We start from the raw sequence: 17335 nt of genomic DNA, 5'->3' as shown, positions 1-17335 counted from the left end.
ATGTTGTCACATTTCACTTCCATTCTTTCGGGGTATATCAATAATAAAATATACACTGTATTAATAAAACAAAACCACATAATTGAGATGTGTGAAATGAATGTGGGAAATAATAAATACTCTGAACCCTATAGATTTACACAAACTGAGAAAGTCAAGAGTGTTATGCTGTGCCGCGCTCTCCCTATACTGTTATTTATGCTCAATATTTTATATGTATATTGTGTTATATTTTGATATGATTACAGTAGTCAATGATTTGCCAGAGGTGTCGTTATAATACTCTAAACGAGCCAATAGCGTTTAATAACCTGTTCTTCATCATGTCTCTGTTTTACCTCGAGTCTTTAAAAGCGTATCGTTTCATAAGTTTATTAGCATAATGATATTAATGATAAACTCCAGTGGTGAAGGCAGCAGTGAACTTTAGTTAATCTGGGTAGACTTGAACTTCTTGTGATGGCCTAAATATTTCCAAACTGCATGAAAACATGTTAATGTCCTTTAAATATATTATAATGATTATCTTCTAGGGCTCGAGTGTGTGATTGCTGATAATAGAGATCGCCGGTGTCTCTCCCGGAGGATCAGGACAGAGGAGATCGAGAGAGGACAGGCCTGCGCTTGATCTGTGTTCTGTTATATGTGACAGTTTGCGTTTTGTGTGTTTTCATTTATTGTATTAAGTCTTTGACTGTTCGCCGGTTCCCGCCTCCTCCCCATAACATTTAACATTTTTACCATGAATTATGCATGTGATAAACAATTTAATGTCTATATAACCTTGATTTAAAAAAAAAAGTAAATATCCCCGTACATCAGTCAGACACTGTTATTTTCACTTTGTTTTAAACAAGGCATGTGTATTTCAATTTTTAATAATACAAGTTTGTTGTAAATGTCATTAATTTGTGTTTTTGCTCATCACGTCATATATATATATATATATATATATATATATATATATATATATATATATATATATATATATATATATATATATATATATATATATAGCCTATATAACATTTTTATAACATTAAAATGTGATCTTTTTTATTGTTATGGAAAAATTCTAGAATAGAACTAAAACATTTGATTGTGATGATGGAATTAATTGTTTTACGTGCAATTCACACCAGCTGTAAGCGCTTTATTATAACTATATTAATGTCTCTGTCTGTGAAGATCTGAAATGTCAATCACTAGATCATCATGACAGGGCCTATAGTCAGGAGAAGAAGACCCAACAGCGGGAATATGTAGCAAATCACACTTTATTTGGATGGGGTGTGTAAGAGACTGAAATAAGTTTAAGTTGAAGCTCTGCAGTAGAATTATTAACTGGAAATAAATAAACTTAAACTAAACTTAAACTGAAAAATTTGTCTAAAAAAGCACATAACGAAATTGATTAAAATTAAACTAAAATTACCACGGAAACTACAAATAAAACGAATTCAAAATATGAATAAAACTAAATTAACTGCTGAAATGACCCAGCAGGTATCCGCACCAGTCACGTGACTGAAAACTATGAACCATGAAAATTAAAAATAAAATAATAAAAATTAACTAGATAAAAAAGTTTGTAGACAAACTTTAAGTTGGCAGAAAAAGCTTGAATAGAATAGAATAGAATGAGGCATTTATAGCGCTCTCATATGCACTACTGTACAGCCAAAGCGCTTCATAGTCATATATCACGGAATTTCTCCTCACCACCACCAGTACAACGGCACCAGTGCGCTCACAACACACACACACACACACACACACACACACCCTCCAGCTATAGTGGGGAGAGAGAGAGCGAGAGCGCGCAGTTTGATAATCACCACACACCAGCTATAGTGGAGAGAGAGCGTGATAAGTTCAGTGGATGGAGATTGAAGTTTGAAGGTTTTTAGTTTTAGTTTAGTTGTTTTAAAAGTTATAGATAGATAGATTTTGAATTTAGACAGGACTCCTCCTTCAGAGACTCCTCCTCCCTGCATGACGTAAGCAGCAGCTCGCACTATATAAGGTCATTGCTGAAACAGGATAAAGTTTCTTTCATTCATTCATTCATTCATTCATTCATTCTGCAAACGAGCCGCTTAAGGTAAGAAATGTGTTTAATGTATGACATGTTTAAATGCAGTTTGACCGTGAACCGTTTTTCCTGATTGGCAGGTTCATACACCATATTGGCAAAAAAGATTAGGTATTCTTGCAGAAGAAGAAGTGTAACATGTTTACGATGAACAACATGTGCGACTCTTTTGAACATGAAACATGTACGCGACTCTGAAATCAGCGATCGTTGTTTCTGATGCTCGAGATTGAACTCAAATGTTGTTGCTTTTTTAACATGTCGTTCATCAGCATCTGAATCTTCCTCGTTTCCCTCGGGTCCTTAGAATACTTGGATGCGTTTCACTTTCAAAGCGCAAAGCCGTAAAAAAAAAGTCTGAAATATATTTTTTAAAACAGTTTTAAATTTAATCAATATCCATCATCGGTCTGATCACTGATAAATTCAGCTCAATATAGGCTATTAGCGATTTTTTAATTTTTTTTACATCACGAAAATCTGGTAAGAAAGTAGCCTACATTTACTAATTATAATTGTATCCAAACGTTTCTATACTGAAGCACGCAGAGCAATATTGCGGTGTGTGTCTGTCCACTAATGATGCTTAACGCCTCGCTATGACGGCTTTTCACAGCATCTCGTTCCGCTTTTCCAGGGAACAGGGTTACAATCAAGTAACCCGGATCTTGACTTGCAGGAGCCACTAGAAAAAGCTTTACACGTTCTAAAATGTAATGAAATACTTGTAATTTCGATGTTTGAAATAGTTATGAAAATAAATATTTCTTCAGAAAACACAAGTCTATTTTTAGAAGGGTGTCAATGGTGAAACATGTTTATTTGCTGTTGGTTTGTAAAATATAGCAGTAAAAAGCACTTCTGAATGTGAATATCTTTTTTCATGTTTCTTGTTATTTGTTAATGTTTAAAAAAAAAAAATTAAATAATTATTATAGAAAACAATGATCAATATAAGAGAAATTAAAGAAGATGAGACTAACATTTCCGATGCTTTAAATGCACATCATTGCACCTTTTTTACATGTTTTTAAATGTTTGCTGTAATAAAAACACTTGTCATGCAATATAATATGCAATCATTTGTTCTGTGATTTATATATAACAGCTTCCTCTGAAACATGAATAACATCAGTGTGTCCTGTGGAGAGATGGAGAGGGTTGTGTACAAACTTCCCCCTGATTTACTGAATCACACACTCAATGGAGTCTGTGAGCAGAGCTGGCATTCAGAGGTGACTATCACACACACACACACACACACACACACACACACACACACTCTCTCATGATCTGATCCTCTTGTGTGTGTTCAGGACGGGCGTCTGATAGCAGATCCATCATATCCACACAGACTGAGTGATCTCACACACACACACACACACACACACACACACACACACTCATGATCTGATCCTCTTGTGTGTGTTCAGGACGGGCGTCTGATAGCAGATCCATCAGCTCCTGAAACACTGAGTGATCCTGCTATTTCAGTCTCATCTGATCGTCTCGTCACGTCTCGCTGTGTGCATGTCCTTCATGAGATCCTCTGTGACGCTCCAGGAGTAAATCAACTCTCAACACATCATTCCTCTGTTTTCATATTTAATATTTCATTAACATGATTCTCTAATGCTTCTTTCTTTCATCACAGTCTCATCACAGTCTTCAGACCATGTTCAGAGGTGAGAGAGACACTTCAGTGAAACACATCAATCAGGGATGCACGATATATCGGCCGATAAATGTCCATTTTTAATGTTATTGGTATGGGTCAACATTAGGGGTGTAACGGTACGTGTATTCGTATCGGACCATTTCGGTACGGTACACGTGTGCACCGAATGACGAATGCAATATTTTGTGTGCGGAACATAGGTACATTAACATTTTAAGTGGCGGAAGTCTCCGCGTTCAGCGCAAATCCCGCCCTGCAGCTGATTCTAAAGTTTTACCCATAGATATTATATAGAGACGTCTGTGGTTTTACCATAGACTGTGGGTTTTACCCGTCGTCACTGTAACCTAAACCAATGAAATCGACTACAGGGCGAAAAAAAAGCTTTTCCACTCCGTGTGCGCCGCCGCACTCTCCGTTCCGTGTGTGTGTGTGTGTGTGTGTGTCGGCGCGCTGCGCTCTCTGCTCAATGTTCAATGTTCGACTCCGTGTTTGCGCTGCGCGTTCGTTCTGCTCTGTCATTAACGGCCCAAACACTCCAATCATGTACCGATCACGCACTGGAAAAGCAAAGTCCGCTCAAATAAGGTGAAATTTCTCTGTAGACTTCTGTTTGCTGAGCTGGTATAGTCATGCTGGCAACAATGGTAAAATGACCTGCTCTGATCACATGCTCTGGTAATAATAGCTTTGTAGGACTATATTTTATGTTGATAATTAGTAAAAAAAAGAAAAAAAAAAAATCTTAAATTGATTATGTTGATTGATTATTGAAAAATAATAATACTGTTCTGCCCCCGCTTCTGTGTGTGTATGACGTGACATAGCCTGTAACATCAGCTCGGCAGATAGCTAACAGTTTCCCCAAGACAAAGAATGAAGCTTGTTTCCTTTCCAAACTTTACTCAGGAAGCACTGTAAAACTGCAAAGAACAATACATTTCAGTATTCAATTCAAATACATAAGTTGTTCAGGAACAATATTGACATTTAATCTGTTGAAAGTATAAAAATAAATGCGCTAGCTTAATGCTAACTTCTATAGGAAATTACATTACGAGGCTAACGTTTAGCATATGCGATCAAAATACACATTAGAACGAACTCAACTTCATAAACAAAGGATCTCATTACTAGTACTCTTAGTGCTAGATGATGATATAACTGTATGACTTCGTACTTACAGGCAAACGTGTTTTCTGGCCGAATTAATTCCAAAGAGAAAAATATGAGACTGCTTAATTCACCGAGAGACATTGAACTGACGCGAGACTACAAGTAGAATGTGAACTGACGCGAACTGACGCGAGACTACTAGTAAATGTAAACAGCACGCTATGCTAGAAGTCGCCACAAGAGGTCTCTCTTTTGCCCAGATAAACAACAGAACATAACACTCCCCGCTTGTTATAATGTATTATAACACTATTCCCTTTTTACAAGTAAAACAACTTCTGATACTGGTCTAGAATACACCCGCTGAGTACCCTGTCTGCCCACCCTAACATCCACTTTGCGAACTTTAGAGTCTTTGCTGGGAATGGCGTTTACCACCACTCCGACAGGCCATTCATTCCGCTTGACCTGAGCATCCTTGAGCAGCACAACATCTCCTTCGCTCAGGTTTGGCTTGTCCACGTGCCACTTTCTCCTTGGTTGGAGTAACACCAGGTATTCTTGACGCCAGCGTTTCCAGAATGAGTCGGCCAACGCCTGTACTTGTTTCCACTGCTTGCTGTATAGGTCTTTAAGGTCATACTCTCCTGCTGGTGGCAGCACTGGGTCGACTTTCTGTGTAAGCAGCATGGCAGGTGTGAGCACTGTGGGCATGTCTGGGTCGGATGACACAGGAACAAGGGGTCTAGCATTCATAATGGCCATGACTTCAGCCATGAGTGTGACCAAAACTTCATGAGACAGGTGGGCAGTGTTTGTCTGTAACAGCAGTGCATCCAGTATTCTGCGGGCAATACCTATCATACGCTCCCACACTCCACCCATATGTGAGGAGTGGGGAGGATTAAAGGTCCAGGTGCAGCTTTGGTTGTGAAGGTAAGTTTTAAGTTCATGATCATCAGGTTTGATCTGAAGTTCCTTGCATGCCCCAATGAAGTTCGCTCCCTGGTCAGAACGAAACAGGCGAACAGGACCACGGACAGCTGTGAATCTCCTTAGTGCATTAACAAAGCTTGAGGAGGACAGAGACTCGAGCACTTCGATATGCACAGCTCTTGTTACCATGCAAGTAAAGATGACTGCCCAGCGTTTGTTCTCTGCAATGCCGCCGCGAGTTCGTCTTGAGCTTATGGTCCATGGGCCGAACACATCGACACCAACATTTGTGAACGGAGGACCTGGGTCGAGTCGTTCAAAAGGTAGGCTTGACATTTTTTGTTCTTCCATTCTTCCTCTCAGCTTATTACAGGTCACACATCTATGTATGATGCTTGACACCAGTCTCTTGCCTCCAATCAGCCACAGTCCAGCAGAGCGAACAGCACCCTCTGTCAGATGCCTTCCCTGATGAGCGACCTTTGCATGGTAATGCCTCACCAATAAGGTTGCTACGTGGTGTTTTCTGGGAACAATGATTGGATGTTTCTCTTCCCAGGGTATGTCAGCCAAAGGAATGCGTCCTCCAACTCTCAGCAGACAGTCTTTATCCACAATTGGATTCAGTTTCCTCAGAGGGCTCGACTTTGGAACGACTTCACTTCTGGAAAGGCATTTCATCTCCTCAGCAAATGTATCGTGTTGAGCGTTTCTGATGACTATTAGTTTTGCTTGTGTCTTCTCATTTGTATTGCTGATTGAACCCTTTGCACAAGACCTGGCCTTGTGTATGAGCTTGGTAACGGCTCGAATAAGTGACTTCCAGCTGGAGAAGCGTTCAAATCGGTTTGATCCCAGCTCTCCTTCGTAGGTCTTGGTTATGAAAGCTTGGATCTGTGGGCGTACGTCTGCGTCTGCTTCAGGGTCAATGAGCTCAAACTCCTCTGGCGGTGAGGTGTCTTTGGCTAAGAAGGCTGGACCTTTGAACCAGTTGGTGTCTTTCAACATGGCTGCTGGCACTGAGCGAGTCCCATGGTCTGCTGGGTTGTGTTCTGTGCTGACAAAGTGCCATTGTTCCGGGCTTGAAGACTTTCTAATGCGTGTGACTCTGTTGGCGACATATACATAGAATCTTCTACTTGTATTGTTTATGTAGCCCAACACAATCCGGCTGTCTGTGTAGAATGTGACTTTGTGGATGTCTACATCGAGTTCTTCAGTAATTAAGTCTGCCAATTCAACAGCCAAGACAGCAGCACAAAGCTCGAGCCGTGGAACAGTGTGCGGAGGATGAGGAGCCAGCTTTGCCTTGCCCATGAGGAATCCAATGTGAGTGTGTCCATTTTTATCTGTTGCTTTGAGATAGGCCACTGCTGATATGGCCATAGTGGAGGCGTCGGAGAAGATGCAGAGTTCTCTGTGTTTTGTGGAGCACAAGGAAACTGGCACATAGGGTCTGTCAATCTGAAGCTGCTCAAGCTCACAGAGTGAGTCTGTCCACATTCTCCACTGTTCCTCTTTCGGCACTGGCAGAGGAGCGTCCCATTCAGCTTGCTCGGCAGACAACTCCCTGACTAAGGCCTTTCCTTTGATTGTGACAGGTGCTACAAACCCCAGGGGGTCATAAAGTCCATTGACTGTAGACAGGATTCCCCTCCTAGTAAATGGCTTCTTCTCTCTAGATACACGGAACGTGAACGTATCTGACTGCAAGTTCCAGGAGAGTCCCAAACTCCGCTGCAGTGGCAAGGGGTCAACAGTTAGCTCTAGATCCACCAAGTCCTTGGCACGCTCCTCAGGGGGAAAGGCATCCATCACAATACGACTGTTAGAGGCTATTTTGTGTAACTTGATGCTTGACTCTGCTAACTTCTCTTTTGTGTTTTTCAGTACAGCGATGGCCTTTTCGTCAGTGGGGAATGATGAAAGCCCATCATCCACATAGAAATTTCTCATGACGAAGTGTGTAGCTTCACTGTCCCGTTCCTCTACTCCATGCAAGGCTGCTCTTCTCAAGCCGTATATGGCTACTGCAGGGGAAGGAGAGTTGCCAAAAACGTGCACTTTCATGCGGTACTCGGTGATGTGTTTGTTTGGGTTGTTGTCTTTGAACCACAAAAATCGTAGAAAATCACGATGATCTTCCTGTACAATGAAGCAGTAGAACATCTGCTGGACATCTGCAGTTACCGCTACAGGTTCTCTGCGGAAACGCATGAGGACCCCAAGTAGGGTGTTATTCATGTCAGGCCCACTGAGAAGAACGTCATTAAGGGAGGTGCCTTCGTGCTTCGCACTGGAATCAAACACTACACGTATTTGGTCCTTTTTCTGTGGGTGATAAACACCGAATATTGGTAGGTACCAGCATTCTTGTTGTGGCTTCAGTGCTGGTGCAAGCTCCGCTTGGTCAGCGTCAAACATTGCTTGCATGAAGTTGAAGAAGTGTTCTTTCATGCCATGTTTCTTCTCCAGCATGCGACGGAGGGAGGCGAGGCGATTGACAGCATGTTGTCTGTTGTTGGGCAGACGCGGCCTGTTCGGCTTAAATGGTAGCGGTGCTACCCAGCAGTTTGCGTCATCTATGTAGACTTCCTTATCCATGAGGTCAAGGAACAACTCATCTTCAATGGACAAGCCAAGTTGATCGTTGCGCTGTGTTCTTTGAAACACGTCTCTGCCCAGGCTATCTGCTTCATTGGATGTATGAGACACACATGGAAAGGTGTGGGTTGGTACAGCGTTGTCAATCTTCTCTTTGACCATTAAGTTGCTGATGCATGGGTTAAGGATGGAGTGGTGTCCGCTTATCAGCACACTGGTTCTGAAGACGCTGGCAGTAGTAGTTTTATGTGCTCTTCCCAGACACACATCTCCGATTATCACCCATCCAAGGTCGAGTCGCTGCGCAAACGGTGCATTGTGTGGCCCATTACATTGTTCACGCACTTTGTGCAGCCGGATTATGTCTCGCCCAAGTAGAAGAAGGATGGACGCGTTGGGATCCAGGGCTGGGATTTTGTCTGCCAAGTGTTTGAGGTGAGGATGATGTCTGGCTACCTCTGGTGATGGTATTTCGGACCTGTCGTCTGGCAGCATGTCACACTCAATCAGAGTAGGCAAGGGAATGTGGATGTTGCCGTCTACTGACTCCACTATGAAGTTGCTGGCGCGTCGCCCTGCTGTATCCACCACTCCTGAGCATGTTTTCAGAGTGTACCTCGACCATGCGTTTTGAATTCCAAAATGTTCAAAGAATTCTGTTCTTCCAAGGGACTTATTGCTCTGCTCGTCAAGAACAATGTAGGTCTTCATGGCTTTGTCTCTTTGGCCAGCAGGATACACTAAAGCGAGACAGATTTTTGAACAGGATTTTGACGTGTTCACACTCCCACAGATTTCTGTGCATTTGGACGTCACAGACGGAATGACTTCCAGTGACTGCCGCTCCCCGCTGTGGTCCACGGTACTCACATGAACATCAGTTTTCCATGGGGCGGGTCCTGGATGAAGCGCTGACAGGTGTTTGTCACTGTTGCACTCCTGGCACAGCAGAGGCCTGTTACAGTCCTTAGCGACATGAGTGGATGAAGCACAGCACTTGAAACAGATGCGTTTTTCTTTCAGATACGCTTTCCTTTCCTCGAGAGTTTTGTTCCTGAAGCCACGACATTTTCTCAATGGATGAGGCTTGTTATGTAGTGGGCACTGTTTGTCGGGATCCTCTTTTTTCCGAACTACTGTTGTATTATCGCTGTCGCTGCCACTTCAGTCCTCCTTACAGCAACTGATGTTCTCACGTGATGACTGGCTGGCTGATAAACACTCTTTTCTGTCTTTGTTGCATACCATGCTCCTGTAATGCTGGCAAAGCTAGGATCGTTGCGTGTTTTTGCCTGTTCACAAACAAAGTTGACAAAGACTCCAAAGGGAGGATATGGCACCCTGTGTTGGTCTTTGTAACGTGATCCTACAGTAATCCACTTCTCTTGTAGGTTGAGAGGGAGTTTCTGGACTATTGGGGTTACCCCACGGGAGGTGTTGAGATATGAGAGACCAGGTAAGTATCCATCTGCTCTGGCTGCTTCAAGTTCCATGAGAATGTCTCCCAGTTCTCTTAATTTGTGGTTTTCTTTGGCTGAGATCTTAGGAAATTCCTCAACTTTTCTCAGAAGAGCATTTTCAATCACCTCAGGTGAGCCATAAACATCCTCCAGTCTTTGCCATAACATATTGAGGCCTGTGGGTGCATTGTGAATGTGTACCGCTCTGATCCTTTTAGCTTGCTCAGATGACGAGGGCCCGAGCCATTTGCACAGCAAATCAAGTTCCTCTCTAGCGGAGAGTTTCAGGTCATCATTAGAGCTGATAAAAGACGCCTTCCAGGCCCAGTAGTTCTCCGGCTTGTCGTCGAACTTCAGTAGGCCTGAGCTCACCAGCTCTCGTCGCATCAGGTACTTCCCTAGGTCTGTTGCAGCCACTGCACTGGATGGGCTTGTGTTGAACATAGGCAGTGACTGTGTGTAGTAAAACTGGGGAGGCTTGAAATCATCACTGGTTTGTTTCACATTGTGGGAGAGCTCACTATAGCTGTATGATTTTCTCTGTGCAGTGCTGCATATCTGATTTGGGGTCCAGATTGGTTCTGCTTTGTACGAGTGGTGTTGAGTCTGCTCAAGAAACCTGTGTTCACTGATTTCACTTGGTGACGCGTTGACTTGATTGTCACATCTGTTCACTTCACTGCTGTCCATGAAAAGCTGGCGCACTGGTGAGGTCGTCTGTGGTCTTGCATCTGATTGTGAAACTGTAGCTACATTTACTGTATTGGCTGCTTTTGCACTCTGATAAGGCTGGTGACCTGGATGTGTAATAGGAATCTGCATCGCAGCATTTCCACAATGAATTTCGACTGGAGTTAGAGGCATTGTGTTTTTTTTTTATTTGCTGAAGTGGATTTAACAGTTCATTTTCCTCCTCAGCAGCTGCTTCAAGGCTTTCAGCTTCGGCGTTAGCAGCAGCCAACGCTCTTGCTAATTTCAGTTCATGCAAACTGGCGCTTAGAATGGCTTGTTGTTTTATTAACTCTGCCTCTTTTCTAGCAAATGCAAGCTCCGCACGTGCAGCTTCTGCTTTAGCCCGTGCCTTCAATGCCATAGAATTAGCTGCAGATTGTCTGCTGATTCTTGAGCAGTTAGATATTTGTGATCTGGTTTCTAATCCATCCAAATCCTCTTCTTCTATTCTGTGTGCCATGATGGTTGCTTTATGTGATTTTCTACTCACAGATCGTCAAACGATGGCCGTTAGAAGAGTTGCCTTTTTACTGTTCTGCCCCCGCTTCTGTGTGTGTATGACGTGACATAGCCTGTAACATCAGCTCGGCAGATAGCTAACAGTTTCCCCAAGACAAAGAATGAAGCTTGTTTCCTTTCCAAACTTTACTCAGGAAGCACTGTAAAACTGCAAAGAACAATACATTTCAGTATTCAATTCAAATACATAAGTTGTTCAGGAACAATATTGACATTTAATCTGTTGAAAGTATAAAAATAAATGCGCTAGCTTAATGCTAACTTCTATAGGAAATTACATTACGAGGCTAACGTTTAGCATATGCGATCAAAATACACATTAGAACGAACTCAACTTCATAAACAAAGGATCTCATTACTAGTACTCTTAGTGCTAGATGATGATATAACTGTATGACTTCGTACTTACAGGCAAACGTGTTTTCTGGCCGAATTAATTCCAAAGAGAAAAATATGAGACTGCTTAATTCACCGAGAGACATTGAACTGACGCGAGACTACAAGTAGAATGTGAACTGACGCGAACTGACGCGAGACTACTAGTAAATGTAAACAGCACGCTATGCTAGAAGTCGCCACAAGAGGTCTCTCTTTTGCCCAGATAAACAACAGAACATAACAAATACATTGATATATCTATGTTTAGGCTAATATTATTTTAATATAGGGCTATTTTCTGTTCCTTTTTTTCCCCGGTGTTTCATTTAACTAGGTGATTCTAAGTTTAATTATTGATTATTACAAGCTCGGAGGAATTGCAATTTATTACAGCAAATTGTGCAATTAATTAGTTCATTTTTTTTTATCGATCCCCAGCCTTAATTTTTAAATATGAGCAGGCCTACAAGCTGGGATTGGTAATGCTGCACTGTAATCATAGTTATTTATTTATATTTTTCATTAAATTTATTATGTGATATTGGTTTGAGACAGAGTATTTTATTTAGTGGAGAACTTTGCAGCAGTATTTTATTTTTTATTATTTTTATTTTATATATATATTATTATATTTTATTAAAAAGTGTTTAAAAAAGTGTAAACAAATTGTTAAAAAAAAGTTTATAGTAATAAACAACCTGCAGTTTAATGTTTGCATTTCTTTCCCTTACTGTACCGAAAATAAACTGAACCGTGACTTTAAAACCGAGGTACGTACCGAACCGTGATTTTTGCGTACTGTTACACCCCCTAGTCAACATATGTTCATTTTTAATGTTATCGGTATTGGCTGATATATGTCCATTTTTAATGTTATCGGTATCAGCCGATATATGATCCTTTTTTATGTTATCAGTATCGGCCGATATATGTTCATTTTTAATGTTATCGGTCGATATATGTCCATTTTTAATGTTATCGGTATTGGCTGATATATGTCCATTTTTAATGTTATCAGTATCGGCTGATATATGTCCATTTTTAATGTTATCGGTATCAGCCGATATATGATCCTTTTTTATGTTATCAGTATCGGCCGATATATGTTCATTTTTAATGTTATCGGCCGATATATGTCCATTTTTAATGTTATCGGTATCGGCTGATATATGTCCATTTTTAATGTTATCGTATCGGCCAATATATGTCCATTTTTAATGTTATCAGTATCGGCTGATATATGTCCATTTTTAATATTATCGGTATCGGTTGATATATGTCCATTTTTAATGTTGGACGATATGTCAATTTTTAATGTTATCGGTATCGGCCGATATATGATCCTTTTTAATGTTATCGTATCGGCCGATATATGTTCATTTTTAATGTTATCGGTATCGGCCGATATATGTCCATTTTTAATGTTATCGGTATCGGCCGATATATGTCCATTTTTAATGTTATCGGTATCGGCCGATATATGTTCATTTTTAATATTATCGGTATCGGTTGATATATGTCCATTTTTAATGTTGGACGATATGTCCATTTTTAATGTTATCGGTATCGGCCGATATATGATCCTTTTTAATGTTATCGTATCGGCCGATATATGTCCATTTTTAATGTTATCGGTATCGGCCGATATATGTCCATTTTTAATGTCATCGGTATCGGCCGATATATGTCCATTTTTAATGTTATCGGTATCGGCCGCTATATGTCCATCTTTAATATTATCGGTGAATGTGTTTTTCAGTGAGGAATGAAACTGCAGTGACTCCAAACTCAGGTGAGTTTCAGCTGATAAACGTGTGTCTAATTCACTAATAAAACACTGACTCAGATCTGATTCAGACTCAGTCCAGTGTGAATGTTTTCTGTCATATTGTCTGATATTTGTGATCATTGTGTGTTTTAAAGATGTGAATGAAGTGACTCCGTCTCTCCAGAACTCAGGTAAAACATCAAGAGCTTTAAACATCAACTCTAATATTGATTTATCATTATAGATCAGCTGATCTGATATTTGATCACTTGTATAGATCAGTTGTGGTGGCTGTTTGCTCTCTTCATCTTCATCTTCTTCATCTGTTTTATACTGCGTAAAAGGATCTTCAGGTGAGTCCAGACTGATCTTATAACGCTGTACTTCAGTCTTTATATCTGACACTAGTTCACAAGAGCTCAGGTCATCGTCAATCACAGTTACATTCATTTGATCAAATTATTTTATGATTCTGTCATGTTTAGTAGAACAGCTTTCTATGAATTCATATATATTTGTATTGATTTTGGTGTAAGAAACCAAGAGGTGAAAATATAATTTATGATTTGACCTCTGTAGCAGTCAATGAGCAGTCAAACACTAATGTAATGCGGTCACAGGTGTGTGTTTGTTGTGTAACACTAATGTAATGCGGTTACTGGTGTGTGTTTGTTGTGTAACACTAATGTAATGCGGTTACTGGTGTGTGTTTGTGGAGTAACACTAATGTAATGCGGTCACAGGTGTGTGTTTGTGGAGTAACACTAATGTAATGCGGTCACAGGTGTGTGTTTGTTGTGTAACACTAATGTAATGCGGTTACTGGTGTGTGTTTGTGGAGTAACACTAATGTAATGCGGTCACTGGTGTGTGTTTGTGGAGTAATTTACAATGGCTTCGAACGCGGCTCAACCAATCAGAATCAAGAACTGGAACAATCCGTTTTATAATGAATGTTTGACTATTTTTGACTACATTTGACTATGACTGTTTAAATGTTTATATTTCAACAATGAGTTGGAGTATAGTCATATATCATTAGAAGACTGCATTATAAACGCTGTAAATGTGCAGTTTAAACTCAGTTTATTGCCCTGTATAATTCTAGAAAGCTGATGGAATGGAGATCAGGACTGAATGGGGAGATCAGCTTTAATCGGTGAGCGCCTGCAGATCTGCCTTCTGCACACAACCTCAAGATCATGTTTTCTGGAGAACACAACATGGAGATAGAATAAATCTCAGGACGAGCTAGAACTGAAAACTGAAGGCTGCTATTCTGTCGTCTTCACTGTCACTGTCATCGTCATTGTCTGCACTACAGTTCCCATGATCCTCCTTGGCCCACACCTGCTCCTCCTCTACCATTACCCGTCATCATAGTCCTCATGGTCTTCAGCTGTTGTCTCGTTATCATCTGTGTATTTAAGTTCCCTTCATGTCCTTGTCATGGTCGGTGATTGTGTTGTGTACGTGCATGTGCCTCACATGCTGTTTCGTTCTTGGATTAAACTAGTGGTGGGCAGATCGAGGCTTCGTGAAACAGTTGAAGCAAATGTGCCATATTGTGCCGACACCCGTCTCAACGGTGACACCTAGTGGTCACTTGCATTAGCTTCACTAATATATGAAGCTTGTAACCTGAAGGCTCCTCACTGTGCATAACGGTATTTTGGTCATGGAAAATTAATATTAATAAAAGAAATCAAGCCACAATGTCTCACTTTTTTATAGATTTTTATTCAAAAATATTAATTTCTCTGCTGTGGAAGGACTTAGCCTACTTCTTTTTTTACAGATAATTCCTTTGAAAAGATCCTCTCGCTAGGGACACTTGTTGCTGGCATGCAAAGATATTTTTTAGCAAGGACATACAAATAATTATATTTCAGACAATGCATACCTTGCTTAGATGGCCCAGCGGTGTCAGTAGCAGGCCGAGGTACAGGGCAGGATGAGTGAGTGCTAAGCAGTTAGTTATGTGGTGTTAGAGATCTGGCTAGCTAGCAAGTTAGCGTTTCATAGTGGTGGTTGAAAATCCCTGACATTGGCATGAAAGCAGCTGGAAAATTACTTTAAAAACTTAAAGTTTATGATGAATTATGTTTTTGTTACCAAGTTTTGTTAAAGGACGGCTTGCAAATCGTTTTTTTTTTTCTTTTATGATCCTGTGTTTTGTGCAATTCTTTTAAGTGAACGTAATCGAAATTTATTAAGTCTTTGGAGAGACGTGAATAATCTTGAACACATTTTTTGGTGAAAGAAAAACTAAATATAGGCTAGTCTCTACATTCTTTCATGTATAGACTTTAGTATATCTGAGAAAAAAAGGGGAAGAAAACTCGGTGCGTCATCCATTTTGAATAGCTAATTCCTGTGAACTTCAATTCAAAGACAACGCACATGCCACGAAAAGATCATTTTTGAGAGATTCTTGACTAACTTTACTTCGGTTGCACTTCATAGGTAAAGATAATTTCTGAGATATTATTCACCATTTTCTGGAATGTCACTCAAATATAGGCTACTTGTTGTTAATTTTACTATATCCTTCTTTCTTTCTTTTTTTTTGGGATATTCTAGGCTATTCCTTTTATTCTGTTTTCCACACCCTTTCAGTTTGCAATGTTTCTCTGTAAATTCAGTCAGTGTGAGCATGTGTCTGAGACTGTTGTCCAGTTTATCCAGCACACAAAGCTCCACAGTAATTCTCCAACTTACAGATATCAGTGTGGCGTTTCTCAGTGTACTCGCATGTACCATAAAGATAGCGTTCTGAAAGCACATATGTATAGAGATCATAAAGGATCGGGCCTATCTCTTGGAAAGCAATCTGATGCTCCATTAAAGTGTGTGGCTCAATCTTGTGAAATTGTGTGTAACAGCTTAACCTCCTTCATCAAGCATTTAAAGTCACACATAAGAGAAGGACTCAAAATGAAATGCCCATTCAGAGAGTGTAGTTCTAGCTTTACAGTCGAGTCTAGTTTAGCAGCTCATATTTCAAGGAAACACAAACATGTTGAAGATCTTGATAATGCTATGTCAGCTGGATCTGCTCCCACTGAGCAGTTTTGCATTTCTAATCAGCCTTGTTTAGAGACACCCGATGAAGACTGTGAATGTGAAGAGCCATTTGCTGTCAAATATTACACTTCTGGACTTGAAATTACAAGCAAAATTGTTGTTACCAGCAAGTACTATATCAACAATAATTGAGGACTTTCAGAATGCACATGATCTGTCACATGCACTTCAGATCCTGAGTGAGAAACTGAAGGCTCCTGAAATTTCAGAGGCTATTGTTAGCAACATCATTGAGGAAATGCGTAGAGATGATCTTCTGAGGTTTAAGAAAGTCTGTTTTTAAAAGTCATTTTGACTATGTTGAACCTGTGCCATTGTTTTTAGGGAATAATGAAAATGTTTTGCCCAGTATACTGTATAAACCTATAAAGGAAACATTGGCTGCGCTGTTCAAAACCAGATCTGTGCGAGAACAGCATATGCTTACACACATTCTCAACCACCCACTCCTGGAGACGTGTTACGTGATGTTAAGGATGGTGAGGGATTTAAGAGTAATATTTTAATGGAGACAGCTTTTGATTCTCTTGGATATCAGGATGCCTTTGAGGTTGTACACCCTCTTGGTTCAGGGAAGAAAGAACATAAGGTTTTAGAGGTCTACTGTACTCTGACTGAGATTTTGCCACACAATCGATCCACTACAGATCACATGCAACTTGTGCTTCTTTGTAGGGAAAACGACTTTGTTCAAATACTTTGGTATAAAGAAAGTTTCTGAGCCATTGATCAAGGATCTTAAATTTCTGGAGGAAACTGGTATTTCAATGCCCAGTGGTAAAATCGTGAAAGAGACTCTTGTTGCCATTTCAGGAGATAGTTTGGGATCCCATTGCATGTTTTTTTTTTTTTTTTTTTTTTTTTTTTGGAAAGCTCCAGTCGTGCAGATTATTTCTGCCGATATTGTGAGATAAATAAAACCACATTTGTGAATGAGCCAAACCTGTGTGGTACTGCGAGAA

General features: G+C 40.4%; 1 protein-coding gene across 1 annotated transcript; it reads left to right on the top strand.

Annotated features, from left to right (window-relative positions):
* Positions 1-2070: 2070 nt before the first annotated feature.
* Positions 2071-13530, top strand: LOC307166641 (uncharacterized protein; the record flags this gene model as incomplete). Its single annotated transcript, XM_079885116.1, has 6 exons — positions 2071-2104; positions 3204-3330; positions 3529-3660; positions 3750-3780; positions 13278-13310; positions 13442-13530. Exons 2-6 carry the CDS (start codon positions 3217-3219, stop codon positions 13528-13530), a joined length of 399 nt encoding a protein of 132 aa, XP_079741242.1. The 5' UTR covers positions 2071-2104; positions 3204-3216.
* Positions 13531-17335: the final 3805 nt, after the last annotated feature.

The sequence above is a fragment of the Squalius cephalus genome, assembly GCF_949319135.1.
Source record: "Squalius cephalus genome assembly, chromosome: 1".
Classification (NCBI taxonomy): Eukaryota; Metazoa; Chordata; class Actinopteri; order Cypriniformes; family Leuciscidae; genus Squalius; species Squalius cephalus.
Note: the sequence above shows the minus strand (reverse complement) of the source record. Positions and strands in the feature narration are given on the sequence as shown.